At 38.1% G+C, this 17500-nt stretch overlaps 2 protein-coding genes across 3 annotated transcripts in view; one reads left to right on the top strand and one right to left on the bottom strand.

The window, feature by feature from the left end:
- LOC128020915 (vasodilator-stimulated phosphoprotein-like) overlaps window positions 1-11457 on the bottom strand; it is a 13943-nt gene extending 2486 nt beyond the window's left edge. The window contains exons 1-7 of the mRNA XM_052607720.1: window positions 11298-11457; window positions 3439-3610; window positions 3178-3352; window positions 2781-2850; window positions 1909-2197; window positions 1537-1667; window positions 343-391 (exon numbers count right to left, since the gene is read on the bottom strand). Of these exons, the coding sequence (XP_052463680.1) occupies window positions 343-391; window positions 1537-1667; window positions 1909-2197; window positions 2781-2850; window positions 3178-3352; window positions 3439-3610; window positions 11298-11302 (891 nt within the window). The 5' untranslated portion in view covers window positions 11303-11457. The remainder of the gene's footprint in view (window positions 1-342; window positions 392-1536; window positions 1668-1908; window positions 2198-2780; window positions 2851-3177; window positions 3353-3438; window positions 3611-11297) is intronic.
- A 2856-nt stretch (window positions 11458-14313) lies between these two features.
- On the top strand, window positions 14314-17363 carry LOC128021660 (putative transcription factor ovo-like protein 3). Of its 2 annotated transcripts, XM_052608971.1 has the most exons (4): window positions 14320-14683; window positions 15890-16008; window positions 16084-16267; window positions 17053-17363. In XM_052608971.1, the coding sequence occupies exons 1-4, from the start codon at window positions 14539-14541 to the stop codon at window positions 17361-17363; spliced, it is 759 nt and encodes a 252-aa protein (XP_052464931.1). In that variant the 5' UTR covers window positions 14320-14538. The 2 variants fall into 2 exon arrangements, with proteins under 2 accessions (XP_052464930.1, XP_052464931.1); XM_052608970.1 differs by having other exon boundaries at window positions 14314-14683; window positions 15890-16267.
- Window positions 17364-17500: the final 137 nt, after the last annotated feature.

Raw genomic sequence — 17500 nt, 5'->3', positions numbered from 1 at the left:
CACACAGAGAGAGAGAGAGAGAGATCAGATGGAGTGTCTCACACACACACACACACACACAGAGAGAGAGAGAGATCAGATGGAGTGTCTCACACACACACACACACACACACACAGAGAGAGAGAGAGATCAGATGGAGTGTCTCACACACACACACACACACACACACACAGAGAGAGAGAGAGATCAGATGGAGTGTCTCACACACACACACACACACACACACACACACAGAGAGAGAGAGAGAGAGAGATCAGATGAACTGTCACACACACACACATACACACACACAAATACACACACACACACACATAAATACACACACACACACACACACTCACGCTGCTGGTTTCTTCTTTCTTGATGGCTGGAGCGTCAGCAGCTTTTTTTCTGTAACACACAGATGAAGCTGGAGCTGAAGAGCTGCTGTATTCACACTAAAGCCGCGCTTCCACCGCAGGAACTTTCCCCAGGAACTAGGGACTGGTACTCGGTGTGTTTCCACCGCAGGAACCAGGAACTAAATAAAGTTCCGGGTAAATAAATGCCCCTCAGAAAGTCCCTGCTGTAGAGGTGGAACTATTTCAAAGTTCCGAAACTATCGGGGGCGGGGCTTGGGCGCTAAACATGCTGATTGGTTGAGTTCAACCACCATTTATTCGAATCATTTTCAAAATATTACTGTTATTGTGTCATGAAATGTAATTTTAAAAGTATTTCAGGTGATAATGTAGTTGTTAAAAACTCAAATCTTTGGTTTATTTATAAAGACAGCGCCTATTTAAATATGTGTTTCGCCGATCTCGTAGACGGTGAGCTCCACTCGATCAGCGGGAGCTCAGTCCTCATGTATCCGCAGAGAGCAGCCTCATCTCGGATAGACCTTCTGATATGTGCCGCTGGCTCTGATGTGTCTTTAGTGGTTAAACATAAAATACAATTCAGCTGCGGGGTAAATCTAACAGGTTTTCTTTGGTCTGTATTCAATTTATCTATATGTTCAAATTAAAATTAAAAAGGCAAATTTATATAATATTTAGTTTCATTGTAATGACTATATACACATATCCCTGAACTAAGTACAGTTCTGCAGCAGTTATTATGTTTAAATGAAAACTAAGTGAGGCAGTGGTATTTGATATCCTATTTCGTTTTATTGTAAATATACAGAGAGGATAATAGCAGTAGCCATGGTCAGCTGACTGATGTTCTCAAGTACAAGTGAGAAACGAGCTCAGACCTGCGTCACCAGTCTATCTGCCTAATCTTCCCGGTATTTTACACTGTGGTGGAAACACAGAAAGCAACAGGTCTGGGGGGAAAAAGTTCCTGGTACAAATGTTCCGGGTAATTTCGGTGGAAACGCAGCATAAATGACACAGGAAGTACTAGAGGAGACTCCTACACAGCCACTTCCTGTCTAAACGGATGGTTTCGGTCTACATTAATGTACATATGGTTATTAATGGAAGTATATATGTATATAGTTGTACTGCAGAGCACACATCATATGACTGTGCTGGAGTTAAACTGACCGGCGAGCGAGAATAGCACCCATTTCTCCCATCAGTCCTCCTCCTCCTCCTCCTCCTCCTCCTCCTCCTCCTCCTCCTCCTCCTCCACCTGCGCTGGCACTCACTGCAGGAGCCGCTGCTCCACTGTCCTCCTGCACACACACACACACACACACACACATTAGATAAATCATATTAAGCTAAATATTTTACCAAATTGTAAAGCTCTTTTTAAGTCGTGCTGAGGCCCCGGGTTGAGAAGCGCTGGTCTAAGATCTCTTACAGCTGGTCATGTGATCAGGTCTGTAGCTGACAGCACTGAAGGACCGCCTACTCAGCTGTCAATCAAGAGCTCAGACATACATGCATCTGTCAGATGATCATGTGACTGACCTTGGCCACTTTGCGTAGTCTAGCTCCAGCAAGCGCCGCAGCCAGACCTCCATCACCTCCTCCTCCTCCTCCTCCTCCTCCTGAGGGTGGGGGTGGGGGGGCCGGCGGGCCTCCTCCTGAAGGAGGTGGGGGTGGAGGGGGAGGCGGGGGTCCTGGAGCGGGTGGAGGTCCAGGGGGAGGAGGAGGTGCAGAGGCGGGGCCAGGAGCAGGAGGAGGGCCAGGAGGCGGAGCCGGAGCAGCAGACGCCTGTCTCTCTCTCTCCTGTCTCTCTCTCTCCTGCTGCTCCTGTCTGAGGGGACACAAAAAACAGCACCTTTAATGAGAGCAACACGTGGGCGGGACTTGATTTTAGTCATCCACTGATTGGATGGTAAACAACAGGGATCGATGACATCAGATGAAGAGAACAGTCGTTTCCAAAAGTTGAAAAGTTGGATTTTTTTTTAAAGAAGTCTGTTCTGCTCACCAAGGCTGCATTAATTTGATCAAAAAGGCAGTAAAAATTGTGAAATATTATTATCATTTATACAGCTGTTTTCTGTGTGAATCTGTGTTAAAGTGTAATGTATTTCTGTGATGCTCCGCTGTATTTTCAGCATCATTCCTCCAGTCTTCAGTGTCACATGATCTTCAGAAATCAGAATAATATGATGATTTACTGCTCAAGACACATTTCTGATTATTATCAATGTTGAACACAGCTGTGCTGCACAATATTTCTGTGGAAACTGTGACACATTTAATTTTTCAGGATTCACAGATGAACAGAAAGTTCACACATAGACAAACGTTGATTTGTCCAGAATAAGTGAAGTAAATCAGGGTTGATTTTCATGTCATGATGATGATAATGATGATGATGATGGTCGTACCTCCTCTTCTGCTCTATCTCCTCAGCGCTCGGGCCGTTCGGAGGCGGTCGAGGAGGAGGAGGACACGCAGCTGTAAAGACAAAGCAAAAACTCTAAACACACAGCTGTTTTTACACATTTTAAGGCGAGACGCTACAGGAGAACGAGTGCGTTTTCATGCACTGCTCAGTTTTTTGCTCCATACTGTGGAAAGAAAAACACCCCAAATACACATTTAAGAGTTTCTTTTATAACACTTTATCTATTTGCATCTGCAGATTTCCATTCAAATCCATATCTTTAGAGTTTTTTCTCTAACACACACCAGATTTGTTCCTCTCGATATTCTAGGTTTGTTCATATTTCATTCACACTTTATTCCTAAAAGCATGGTCTCCTGCTCCTTCAGAGCTCTCACCGGCGTCTCCGCTGAGCAGGTCCAGAGCGTGCATCATGCCGCTGGCGAACTGAGCCGCGTCCTCTTTACTGCCGAAGTTCAGACCCCAGACCTGCCGTGCGTCCCGCCACTGATGGAACGTAGGAGTGGCCTGGTTATACTTGATCCCTCGGACCAGAGGACAGTTAATGACCACCTGAGGAGACACACGGATGACGGACGGGATCAGATCTTCATCACACACACACACACACAGGTTTGAATGGTCTAAGTCAGAGTTACCTGCTGATCGGCCTGTTGTTTGCGTCCCACCACCCTGAAGCTGTTGTTACTGGGGTTCTGGAAGATGTGAACCCTGCTGATGGCCTGAGCACCAGAACCGGCCGGTAACCAGCGCTTACTACCGTCATCGTACAACATGACGGTGGCCCGCGCCTGACAGATGCTTTGTTCACTGCAAACACGACATGAAGATCAGACACTGAACAGAGACTTCAGTCTGCAAACCTGCAGCTGTGCTTCACTCCGTACATTACAACATGACAGAATCAACCTGAGGACGTCAGGTTACACACTGTGGAAAATCTTGACTTAAGATGCATTTACTGGAGATACACAATGGCATTGTTTTCTGAGAAACTGATCACTGAGTTTTAGAGACAGAAAAATCTACTTAATTTAAAGAAAAAACAAAATATTTTTTCTTACAGCATTGTCTGATAAGACTTAAAACAACTAAAATATTTAAAAACCATCGAATAACACTTAAGACACTTAAAACTTTGATAACACTTAAATACTCTTTAAAACTGTCTGATAACACTTAAAACAACTTGAAACATTTGAAAACTGTCAAATGACACTGAAAAAAACACTTAACACTTAAAACTGTCTGATAACACGTAGAGACACTTAAAACTTTGATAACACTTAAAAACTCTTTAAAACTATCTGATGACACTTAAAATAACTTGAAAAGTTTAAAAACTGTCAAATGACACTGAAAAAAGACTTAGAGACACTTAAAAATGTCTGACAATACTTAAAAATTCAACGACTGTCTGATAACACTTAAAAACTTTTAAACAACTGTCTGATAACACTTAAGAACTCTTAAACAACTGTCTGATGACACTTTAAACATTTAAAAACTGTCAAATGACAGACAAAAACACTTAAAGACACTTAAAACTGTCTGACAACACTTAAAAAAACTCAAACAACTGTCTGATAGCACTTAAAACTTTTAAACAACTGTTTGATAACACTTAATTTTTTTTAAACAACTGTCTGATAACACTTAAAAACTTTTAAACAACTGCCTGATAACACTTAAAAACTCTCAAACAACTGTCTGATAACACTTAAAAACTTTTAAACAACTGTTTGATAACACTTAAAAAACTTTTAAACAACTGTTTGATAACACTTTAAATTTTTTAAACTGTTTGATAACACTTTTAAACAACTGCATGATAACACTTAAAAACTCTCTAACAACTGTCTGATAACTGACAAAAACACTTAAAGCTTTAAAACTATAAAAAACGCCTCATAACACTTAAAGACAGTTAAAACTGAATTAAGATTTAAGAACTCTTAACCTGATAAATGTCACCGTCCCGTATACGGGACACCTAAATTTACTTAAATATATTACAATTATATCCTAATCTAATCATGACAAACTATATATCGTTGGAAAAGTCTAAGACTCCTAAATAGATATTTGACCACGTTTTGTTGTTAAGAAATTATGAAGGAACAGTAAAAGATTAATTTATAAAAAGAGTGCACCTCAAAACATATACATCATAACTGGAGTTCTGACCTTTGTTACAAAAAATCTATTCCGCTTCCTTTTTCCCTATCACATATTTTAGTAATCATCATAAATTATATATCATTTGAAAGCTTATATACTCCAAATTCATCTTATGAAAACCATTTTGAAATCGAACACTGCGTTACCATGGAAATCGTACTTTAAAATCTTTTAGCGTGGTCCTCCCCCTTAGTGGGAGGGGTCATATTGCAAATATATTACGGTCTTTTAGAATCAAAACCTTTCATAATCTTGACAAAATACATATCGTTGGAAAGGTCTGAGTCTCAAGATTCCATATTTGGTGGTTATTTTGTCATAGACATAATATTGAGAGAGAAATTGATACATTTGTGACAAACAAATGCATCCAAAAAATTCAATGGAGTTTCAATGGCCCCCGGTGGCTTTTTGTGGTATAACGCCTAAACAAAATTGCATATGAACCTACATTTTTTTCATATCAACTTCAAATTTGGAACACAACTTATTTAGACATATGGCTTTAATTTTATAGCAATTTTGGATTAAAACATATTTTATTAAATATTTATTTTATATAAAATATAATAAAAATAAAATAATAAACGTATTTACAGTAAATTTAAACTTCTATAACTTTTTTATGCTTTCATTTTTTAAAATGATTTCACTTCTGCAATAATCTGCAGATTGTCTTCTTTAAAAAGAGACCAACCTTTGGTCTGTATTCAAAAGCGTTTATGATTTATAACAATTTAAGTGTGAATAGTATACTTCCACGTCTATGTTCAAAAATGAGGGTGACAGTTAAAAGGTTAAACAAGTGTCTGATAACACTTAAGAACTCTTAAAACTGTCAAATGAAACTGACAAAAACACTTAAAGACACTTAAAACTGTCTGACAACACTTAAAAACTCAAACAACTGTCTGATAGCACAAAAACTCTCAAACAACTGCCTGATAACACTTAAAAACTTTTAAACAACTGTTTGATAACACTTACAAAATTTTCAACAACTGCCTGATAACACTTAAAAACTCAAACAACTGTCTGATAACACTTAAGAACTTTTAAACAACTGTCTGATAACACTTAAGAACTTTTAAACAACTGTCTGATAACACTTAAGAACTTTTAAACAACTGTCTGATAACACTTAAGAACTTTTAAACAACTGCCTGATAACACAAAAACTCTCAAACAACTGCCTGATAACACTTAAAAACTCAAACAACTGTCTGATAACACTTAAGAAGTTTTAAACAACTGTCTGATAACACTTAAGAACTTTTAAACAACTGTCTGATAACACTTAAGAACTTTTAAACAACTGCCTGATAACACAAAAACTCTCAAACAACTGTCTGATAACACTTAAAAACTCAAACAACTGTCTGATAACACTTAAGAACTTTTAAACAACTGCCTGATAACACTTAAGAACTTTTAAACAACTGTCTGATAACACTTAAGAACTTTTAAACAACTGCCTGATAACACTTAAAAACTCTCAAACAACTGTCTGATAACACTTAAGAACTTTTAAACAACTGCCTGATAACACTTAAAAACTCAAACAACTGTCTGATAACACTTAAGAACTTTTAAACAACTGCCTGATAACACTTAAAAACTCAAACAACTGTCTGATAACACTTAAGAAGTTTTAAACAACTGTCTGATAACACTTAAGAACTTTTAAACAACTGTCTGATAACACTTAAGAACTTTTAAACAACTGCCTGATAACACAAAAACTCTCAAACAACTGTCTGATAACACTTAAAAACTCAAACAACTGTCTGATAACACTTAAGAACTTTTAAACAACTGCCTGATAACACTTAAAAACTCTCAAACAACTGTCTGATAACACTTAAGAACTCTTAAACAAGTATCTGATGACACTTTAAACATTTTAAAACTGTCAAATGACACTGACAAAAACACTTAAAGACAATTAAAACTGTCTGACAACACGTAAAAACTATAAAAAACCGCCTGATAACACTTAAAGACAGTTAAAACTGAATTAAGATTTAAAAACTCTTAAACAACTGTCTGTTAACACTTAAAATTGTCTTATAACATGTAAATTTCAAACAGATGATGACACTTAAAGATACTTACAACTCTGATAACACTTAAAACACCTAAAACTTACTGATAACATTTAAAAACTGTCTTATAAAACATAAAAACACTTGAACACTTAAAAGCAGTCTGATAACATGTAAAAACAATTAAAAGCGGTCTGATAACATCTACAGATGCCTAGCAAAGGTCTGACAACAGCTAAACACTATCTGATAACACTTGAAACAGTCTGATAATATTTAAAAACACTTAAAACACATAAAACGGTCTGATTACTTAAAAGTGCCAAGAAACTGTCTGATAACAGTTACAACTATCTAATAACACTTAAAAACACTTAAAAGCTGTATGGTACTATTTAAAACATTTTAAAGAGTTTGATAACACAAAATCACTTATCTGGTAAACTTTAAAACACTCAAGCACTGTCTGATAACTCTTAAAACATCTGCTGATTTAACTAAAATAATCTAATTTGATGAGGCTGAGGTCCATAGTATGTTGTAAATTTGTATATATATATATATATATATATATATATATATATATATATATATATATATATATATATATATATATATATATATACACACACACACACACACACACATATATATATATATATCTCAAATTTGATGAATTCTTTTCTCACTCAGACACAACAACTGCCAAAACTCTTTGTACGCACAGGCCAATTTACACATGCTTACATACTGTTTTCAAAACTGTTCAAAACAATACCATAATACAAAACTTAATAAGACAGCAATTTGCTACATTTCTACAGTAATATTTGAATGAAATATATTTTAAATCTTAAAATTAAATGCTATAAAACAACTGGACAATTAGTAGATTAGCATTACTATTATATCTGTATCAGTGGATGGTGTGGACACAAATCCTTGTATTTTGTAATAACTTTTTTACTGCAAAAAAATAAAAATAAATAAACGACATAAAATATTGATGAATTCTGCGTCATGTCTGATTCCTTCCAGTAACATATATTGCAGTGAATTATAAACAGAGATGTGTCCTTGTTTTCCACAAGAAATCATTGTATAATGCTACATGTTGCTAGTGTTTTTTAGCTCATTGTTTTGTGGGAGACAAAGTGTGTTTGTCGGCTGTCAACTTTTGCTAGTGTTCTGGAAGAATGAGTTGATTTGAGACCTGAAGAAAGTGTTTTGGTAGTTGTAGTGGCTTTTGGATGTGAAATGAACTGCTTTGCCAAGCTGAAAGATGGTTAGGAAAACTGTGTGAAGAGTTTTGCAAAAGTGAGCTAAGTATTGAGACATGTGTCCTAGCGTCTGTAAAAAACTGTAATGTCATCCATGTAAAAAACTGTAATGTCATCCATGTAAAAAACTGAGCAAATGTTTGTGATGTTGAGTATGTTATTGAGTAAACAGTTTTGTAACTGCAAAGGCCAAAAAGATTAAATAAAACTCTAAATGAATATCATGTTACAGTACACTCAAATACTGAACGTTGTGCAACTGCTTGTGTTTAGCATTTTGCAGTGAAAATGTGTTTAAGTGAAAGAGAATGTGTTTAGAGTTTTGCATGAGATTTGCAAACAGAGCCTAACACTGCTCTAACGTGTTTGAGGTTTAGCAGAAAGAGTGCTTTATTCCACTGATGGGTTTAAGCTAGTGAGAATTTGGTTCAGAGATTGGGGTTTAAGAGATCAACCGTACAGCATCTGATGAAAACACCTGATCACACAAGCTTCAAACACACAGATGCTCTCACACACACCGCTCATGTGCAGCAGTGTGTGTGTGTGTGTGTGAGAGGATGTGGGAAACCTAGTCTGTCCTCCTCTGCAACACTCTCAGTTAAACGATGTGATACTATACTTGACTTCCGCTCAGATACGACAGCTCCACCTCTGATCAGAGCCGCTAACAATCAACCGCGCCGAAAACACCACAAATCACATCTGCATCTGACTGAGAGTCATCCTATCATGTGGTCACTGCACGTCCACCAAACACAGGCTTTAAATGTGTTGAGAAGAGGAAGAGAGAGTAATAAGAAGAGCAGAAGTCATTAAGACGGGTCATTAACCTGAGAAGATGGATCACACATCACTAACAGATAACAGCAAACGCCCTGCAAGAGATGAACCTAACCCTAACAGTGTGATCGGCTCTTTAATAATGTTCTTGAAACCTTAGCACAAAACATCATTCACCGAATATTTTGTTCTGGAAACTTTTGGTTATTGCTGTTATGTTATTGTTTCAGAATGTTGCATTCGTTACAAGAATATTTTCTGTTAGCTGGGTAGATACTTCCTTCCTTCGTTGGGTTTTTGTGCCCCAGATTATTTATTAAAGTTTATGCAAACACCACGCTGCGTTCATGAGTATTTCTGTCTGAGAGAAGCGTCTGATGACCGACTGTGAACCTCACGCTCATCTTCAAACGGAAAAACGCCAAAAATACATTGTGTGGGTCAAAATTAATTATTTTATGCCAAAAATTATTAGGATATTAAGGAAAGATTGGGTTCATTTTGGTAAATGTCCAACCGTAAATATATCAAAACGTAATGTTTGATTAGTAATATGCATTGTTAAGAACTTCATTTGAACAAACTTTAAAAATGATTTCCTCAATATTTAGATGTTTTCACTCCCTCAGATTCCAGATTATCAAATATTGTCCTCCGAACAAAACAGACATCACTGGAGAGATGATTTATTCAGCTTCAGATGATGCATACATCTCAATTTCAGAAAATTAACCCTTATGACTTCTTTTGTGCTCCAGGGTTATATTAATCTATTTACCAATAAAAAGTTTATGGAAATCAGGACATCCACAAAAGGAGGTTTTGTCAGGTTTAACTCATTTCTATAACACATTTATGTAATAAAAACATTGTGGGAACATTCTTTTGAAAGGATAAAATGTCCAGGTTTTGTGTCCTGATTAGAGTTACTTCTAAAACAGTTACAGAAATGTTCTGCACAACATTCCACTAACTTTATTTTGACCCAAAATATGTTATTTGAATGTTGATTTGTAATTTTCTGTCTAGATTTCTTGTTGTGATTAGAACGTTACTTAAACGTTACAAAAAAAGCATTTCTTACAACATGTATCAAGCAGAAATAACAACATTCCAAGAATGTTGATCTCAGAAAATGCTTTGTTGTTACATTTATATCATGTTCTTGCAAGTGCGTGCGTGTGTGTGTGTGTATGTGCGTGCATGAGCGTGAGTGTGTGTGTGTGTGTGTGTGTGTGCGCGTGCGTGTGTGTGTGTGTGTATGTGCGTGCATGAGCGTGAGTGTGTGTGTGTGCGTGCGTGTGTGTGTGCGCATGTGTGTGTGTGTGTGAGTATGTGCGTGCATGCATGTGTGTGTGTGTGTGTGCGTGCATGAGCGTGAGTGTGTCTGTGTGCGCGTGCGTGTGTGTGTGTGTGAATATGTGCGTGCATGCATGTGTGTGTGTGTGTGTGTGTATGTGTGTGTGCATGTCTGTGCGTGCGTGCGTGCATGCATGTGTGTGTGTGTGTGTGTGTGTGTGAGTATGTGCGTGCGTGCGTGCATGCATGTGTGTGTGTGTGTGAGTATGTGCGTGCATGCATGTGTGTGTGTTTGTGTGTGTGTGTGAGTATGTGCGTGCATGCATGTGTGTGTGTGTGTGTGTGTGTGTGTGTGTGCATGTAGATGGTAAACTAGCAGGAAGATCAGAGTTAACTGGTTCACCGAGGGTGAGTTTGCTGCTTCACTTCCTCAATGGTGCAGAATGAAGCAGGAAGCAGATGAAAGTCAAAGTGTGTCAGAAATGAAATGATTCTTGATCATTCAGATGAACTCAGTCACAGAGCAGAAAGTTAATCCACCTTGGATCACTAAAATACAGATTTATATAAGACTTATAAGTTATATTTCTGGGTGCTGATGGGACTGAGCAAACTCCTCATGATTCTGATGATGATGAACTGAACCTCTGACCTGAGCTGACCGATGCTGTTCTGAGGAGATCACCAGTGTCTCGCATTAATGTGAAAACACTGAACATCAGCACTCGAGTTTAGATCAGAGTTAGAAACATCTCAAAAAGATTCTTCTGTAGTTCAGAAATACAGTTCAGATGCTGATCGACTCGATAACAGCTCATATTTACACATCAGTCATCAGGAATATTTAATCAAACTCACGGGGAGTTTCTGAAACACAATTCGAGAGGAATTATCGGAGTTTTGACTCACCTCATGACTGATGGAGATCGATCACGCGCTGAGAGAGAAACTCAACATCCGCTCAACATCAGACAGTTTCCTGGTTTAAAAAGAGGGAAACACGATCAAACACACACACACACACACACACACACGAGCGAGCTTCATCTGAGAAGAAAACACGAGGACTGATCTGACTGACAAGAGTGAAGAACATCTCCAGAGGATCAGTCCTGCTGCTGATGACACACACGCACGCGCACACACACACACACACACACACACACACACACACAGACATACACCGATTTTTTTTTTTAGAATATATATATATATATTTTTAAGAGAACTGGGAACTTTCCATCTTATCATTTTTCAAAGGAGCGTTATTTTTTATGTTCTCTGAAAGTTCTGACACAAGTGGAAACTTTTCAAAAACATTAGACACAAACTTTGAGAGAAGCTTTCCAGAACTATCTCTGTATTAACAATCATTGAAGACATCATCTGTATCTCTATCTCTCTATTAGTCTTCAAAGCTCTTTGCTGACCTCTTGTGGAAACACGTGCCAGCTCTTCTAACAGTGTCCACTTTGTTTTTAATGAGAGTTTGTTATAGTATTGTTATAATTTTATTTGAACTTATGCAGTTTCTCTTATTTACAGCAGTGAAACAAACTACTCTGCTTAAAAAAAAAAAGAGTTCAATTCCTTTGTTTTTATTTCCTTTGTCATGCCTTAACAAAAGCGACTGGTCAAATGAAGTCAGATGTACATTTGTACAGGTGACTCGAGGTTCACTGGTATTGAAATGATTCACACAAACACATACAATCAAACAAAAACCGGACAAAATAAAGTAGAGATAAAGTATAGAATGTGAACTGATTTGTATACAAATAAAACATGCCTGAAAACAGCAGGGAAGCGCAGCAGGCGGAGAACAGATGTGGGCGTGTCTTCTGCTCGGCTGCTTTGCATACGGTGACGTCACAGCGCTGACTCCCTACCAGACTGAACTGGATTCTATTATTAAAAAAGCGTTAGAATTGAATGTAAAGATGGTTGTGTTTAATGACAGTTTCACGGTTCATTATACTCCGTGTGACTTTATGCATTAATAAAACACATGAAAACATGTTTTAAAAGCGATAGATAGATCATCCAAAAATACAAATAAAAATCCTGTCATCATGTACCCACTCTCAAATGATCAAAAGCCTGTATGATTTTGTTTCTTCAACTGAACACAAAATATAATTTGAATAATGTATACCCAAACAGTTGATGGTAGCCATTGACTTTCATTTTCTATACTGTGGAAGTCAATGGCTACCACCAGCTGTTACCAACATTCTTCAAATGATCTTCATTTGTGTTCAACAGAAGAAACAAACTCACAGAGGCCTGCTAGTTAAATAACTGAAGCAATCAGTGTGAGGTCCAATCTATGATTGTAAAGGCAGAAACATTAAACAGGTGTTGGAGCAGTGTGGAGGTCTGTCTGTGTCAGCGGGTGTGGTTCACATTACAAACAGAGACATTTCCCAGTCAAACACGGTGCCCTTCTTCATGTCCGAGCAGGCCAGCGCTCACAGAAACATGCAAATGAGTGTGTGTGGTGCGGTGTGGACTGTTTGAAGTGTGTCTCCTGTCAGCTGTATACGGTGCTCTCTCTCTCCCTCTCTCTCTCCCTCTCTCTCTGTCTCTCTCTCCCTCTCTCTGTCTCTCTCTCTCTCTCTCTCTCTGTCTCTCTCTCTCTCTCTCTCTCTCTCTCTCAGATTTGCATACAGTTACAGTGAGTGTGTGGATGACGGTATCTAGTGTACCTGGGTGTCCTTCAGCAGCAGAACATCAAACATCACGAATATATATAATCTATAATATCTATATAAATCACACATAATGACACAGTGACGCACAAGGCTTTATTTGCTGTTCACAATCTGCTTCAATGCAGTCTTATTGTTGCATCACTAAGACACTATGGTTTTTAATTGTAAATTTTTTTTATTTCAAATAGCTATTGTATTTATTTTTAATATTGTCTTTTTTATTTTCCAATTCCATTTTAATGTTATTTTATTTTTAATATAACTATTTAAGTTTTTTTTTTCAGTTTTATATTTCAGTGCTTCAACTTAAACTTCAAGTTAGTTTTTTTAGATGTCTATATACATATATTTTTTTTCTTTTCTTTTTTTTCAGTTTTAGTCATTTTAGTTCAACAACTTAGACTAAATGAAAATGAGAAATGTTGCCAAATTAAATAAATGTAAATACATTATAATAATCATTATTATTTAATATTACTATTTGTTTAATTATTTTTTTATTTCAGTTTAGTTTTAACATATTTCCAGTTATTAATTGTAGTCATTTAGCTTGGTTTTTAAATGTCTATAAAGTTAATATTCATTTTTATTTCAGTTTTAACCGTAGTTATTTTAGTACATCAGTTTAAAATAAGGCACGTTGTCTTGGTAAATAGCTTAAATATAACGTTTAAATAGTTTTTTGATATCAGCGTTAGCATTTATTCAGCATTATTTTCAGATAATGTCAGTTTTTGTGTTATTTTTTATGACAGCTTTTATTTTCCAGTTTATTGCTTCAACTTAAACTCAGTTCAGTTTTTAAGTGTCTATGCAGGATTTCATTTCAGTTTTAGTTGCAGTCATATTTTTAGTGCATCAAGTTGAAATAAATGAAAATGAGAAATGTGATGTTTTTATGTTTAGTTAACTCTTAAAGCCCTGCTGCGATGCAAATGCGTCCGTCTCTATCCAGCAGCTGATCTGCACTGTTGTTCTCCCTCGGTGATGTGCTTAGACGGACAGGTAACTGATGGCGAATCTTTTGACGTGTGCAGAAGAAAAGCACACCTGTCAGGACTGGAGAAAGCCATTCAAGCCCTTGGACCGGGAGGTTAACAGATAGTCAACAGTAAAGCAGCACATTTGAATTGCCTTTGTCCCAGGTTAGGTGACATAAACCTGACAGACAATCAACTGGAACGTGAAATAAAAGCAACATTTTCCTAGCAGTGCTGAGCTTGCTGTGCCCTTCAGCCCCGCGCGCCGGAGGACCATTTGCATGGCAGGTCCAGTTAAATGAGGAGCCCAGATTCTCTCTACCTGCCATGCAAACCAGCGGAGCAGCAGTTAAAGCAGCCTCTCTCCAGAGATATGGAAATCATCCGCTCTCAGATTGACTCTCTAGACACTGAGCTGTAAAGCAGAGCTGTGTGTCCGTCCGAGCCGGTCTGAAGATGCCTCGCTCGTTCCTGGTCAAGAGGAAGCAGTCGGCCTGCGCTGGATGGCAGTGGAAGGAGCCGGAGCTGGAGCTGGAGCTGGAGCCGGAGCCGGAGCCGGAGCCGGAGCCGGAGCCGGAGCCCTGCTTCAGTCCTCACACAGGTATCCACATCTGAGAATAATGACAAAAATCTTCATCTGTTCTCCTCGCGGCGGCCGAACCTGACTGGACTTCTTCTGCGTTCACTGTCCACTCAGTGAAAGCCAATGGGGTCCAATGTGGTTTGGTTGCAGGGTTGGGTTTATTGAGATTTCGATTCACATGCTTGAAATTCGATTCATTTTGATTCATCTATCAGACACAGTCAAAGAAATCTCTCGAGAGAAATGCTGTCAAATACAACAAACCCTGTCAGTCCGTATACACTACTCTATTTTATCCGTTTATTTTTGCTTAATAAAAATTTACATAAGAACTTTTTAGTTACACTGCAATTTTATCATTGAAATGAAATAATTATTCTATTTTAATCTTAAAAGAAACATTGTGTTTTATGTTTAATTCTAGTTTAATAATTTGATTATTAGACTACTCACTATTTGTCTACAATATTCAATGTTAGTGATAAAATACACAATAATAAAATGTACCTTAGTTTGTTGTTGAAATATTAACAGTTAAACAGTGGATAACTTGTTTTCATGATTTATTCAAACATGCATAAATATCAATGTTCAGTAAAATATCATGAATATATGTGTATCATAATGCTCTTGTCCAGAGTTATTGAGTGTTTCCTGAGGGGAATGTGAGGTTACTGTTCGATCACATGATTCATGATTGATTCCAAGAATTTGCAGAATGCTGTCTTTATGTCAATATTTCAGAAAACCCAAAGTGTGCTGAGATTTCTCTGGACTCTTACTGGACGAGAGTTATTGTCTCCTATAAGTGCTTTATTTCTCCTGATCTGGAAATCCTTTATTAAACATGATTCTAGAGCTTCAGATGTCTCTCTGTCGCTGGGCTTTATTTGATCAGAACAAAGACTTTCAATCATGAGTTGTTGACAAACGTTTAGGAAATGATTGGGATTCGTTCTTTCATTCATTAAAGAAATTTACTTCTTTTTTTATGATTTATTTAAACATTTTAGAAACAAAGAAGCGTTAGAAAGGGATATGTGTCAGAGCGAGATATATAATAGCAGAGAAAGAGATTCATTTCTTAATCCAAAATTATTATCATCTTATACTACTGGTTTATTTTTGGGTTCTGGCTTTATTTTGTATGGGATTGTTGCAAAAAAAAAAAACCCCTAGGGGAAACAGATGTCAGTGTGTAACTGTGTAATGTGTGTGTTTCAGCGTCTGTCCAGACTCCCAGCGCTGGTCTGGAGTCAGTGTGTGAGCACAAACACACAGCTCTTCCTCATCCTCATCCTCATCCTCCTCCTCCTGCGCTGGCCTCGGCTCCGCTCAACAAGGTGAAGCTCCTGCAGATCCTCAGGGTCTGGTCCTGGATCTCCAGGAAGCTCATGTGTGTCTCGCTCTGCTTCCAGGCGCGTGAATCCAGCGGCTCGTCAGAGTTCCTGTGCTCCGTGTGTCATAAAGTGTTTCCTCTGCAGCGCATGCTGACGCGTCACCTCAAGTGCCACAGTATGATCAAGAGACACCCCTGCAGGTTCTGCGGGAAGGGCTTCAACGACACCTTCGACCTGAAGAGACACATGAGAACACACACCGGTGAGATCACACCCAGATGAAATTAGTATCAAAAACTCTTTATTTCAGCTAGTTGCCAAACATTTTCATTCAGCTTAACTTGATGTAAGAACTTAAACTAAAATACACAAAAACAATATATTTCAGCATCATTCCTCCAGTCTTCAGTGTCACATGATCTTCAGAAATCATGCAAATATGATGATTTACTGCTCTAGAAACATTTCTGATTATTATCAGTGTTGAACACAGTTGTGCTGAAAAAGTAGCTATATTGTGGCTCTTGTTCAGAGTATGAATATAAGAATATATTTTCTGGAACATATTTTTTTCTTTGTGTCTATCAAAATAGTACAAGAACAGGCTAATTCAATATATGTGGTCTCAAATAAGGGTTAGCACAAATGTAATCTAAATGTAATCCAAAAGTAATCAGATTGTTACCAAAAAAGTGTAATCTAATATATATATTAACCAAACACGTTAAACAGTTAAAGGTGCAGTAAGTGATTTCTGAGAAAAGCTGTTAATATTTAAAATCATCAAAACAAACACGCCCCTAACTACTAGGACCACACCCCTATCTTGATAGCCCCGCCCCTAAATTAACGAACCCTGTACAGCACAGGCACCTCCCCCGTCATGAGTGGACACGCCCCTTACTGCTGATTGGCTAGGAGTATACTGCGCGTGCACACTGCTGTACTGACCCTGATTTGAATGAACAGTAAGCAGACACTCTCCATGTTTTCAGACGTGTCCCTCTCTCTCTCTCTCTCTCTGTGTGTGTGTGTGTGTGTGTGCAGGTATCCGTCCGTACCGCTGTGATCTGTGTGAGAAGGCCTTCACGCAGCGCTGCTCTCTGGAGTCTCACCTGCGGAAGATCCACGGCATGCGACAGCAGTACGCTTACCGCCAGCGGCGCTCCAAGATCTTCGTGTGTGAGGACTGTGGCTTCACCTCCAGCCGACCGGACGAGTACTTCCTCCACGTCAGACAGCAGCACCCGAGCAGCCCGGCCCTGCGCCGTTATTACCGTAAACACATGCTGGAGAGCCCCTCGCAGCACCGCATCGCCCCCTTCATGCTGTACCCCGCTGCAGGACTCTACATGTGAAGCACTACACTACATGCACACTACATGCACACTACATGCACACTACGCACAGGATACTTCATATCTTCATTTCTCATCTCCAGTAAATTATTCTTGATTTAAGGATGTTTAGATATTTGCACTAGAAAACAAGACAC

This window comes from Carassius gibelio, chromosome A10 (assembly GCF_023724105.1).
Source record: "Carassius gibelio isolate Cgi1373 ecotype wild population from Czech Republic chromosome A10, carGib1.2-hapl.c, whole genome shotgun sequence".
NCBI lineage: Eukaryota > Metazoa > Chordata > Actinopteri > Cypriniformes > Cyprinidae > Carassius > Carassius gibelio.
Note: the sequence above shows the minus strand (reverse complement) of the source record. Positions and strands in the feature narration are given on the sequence as shown.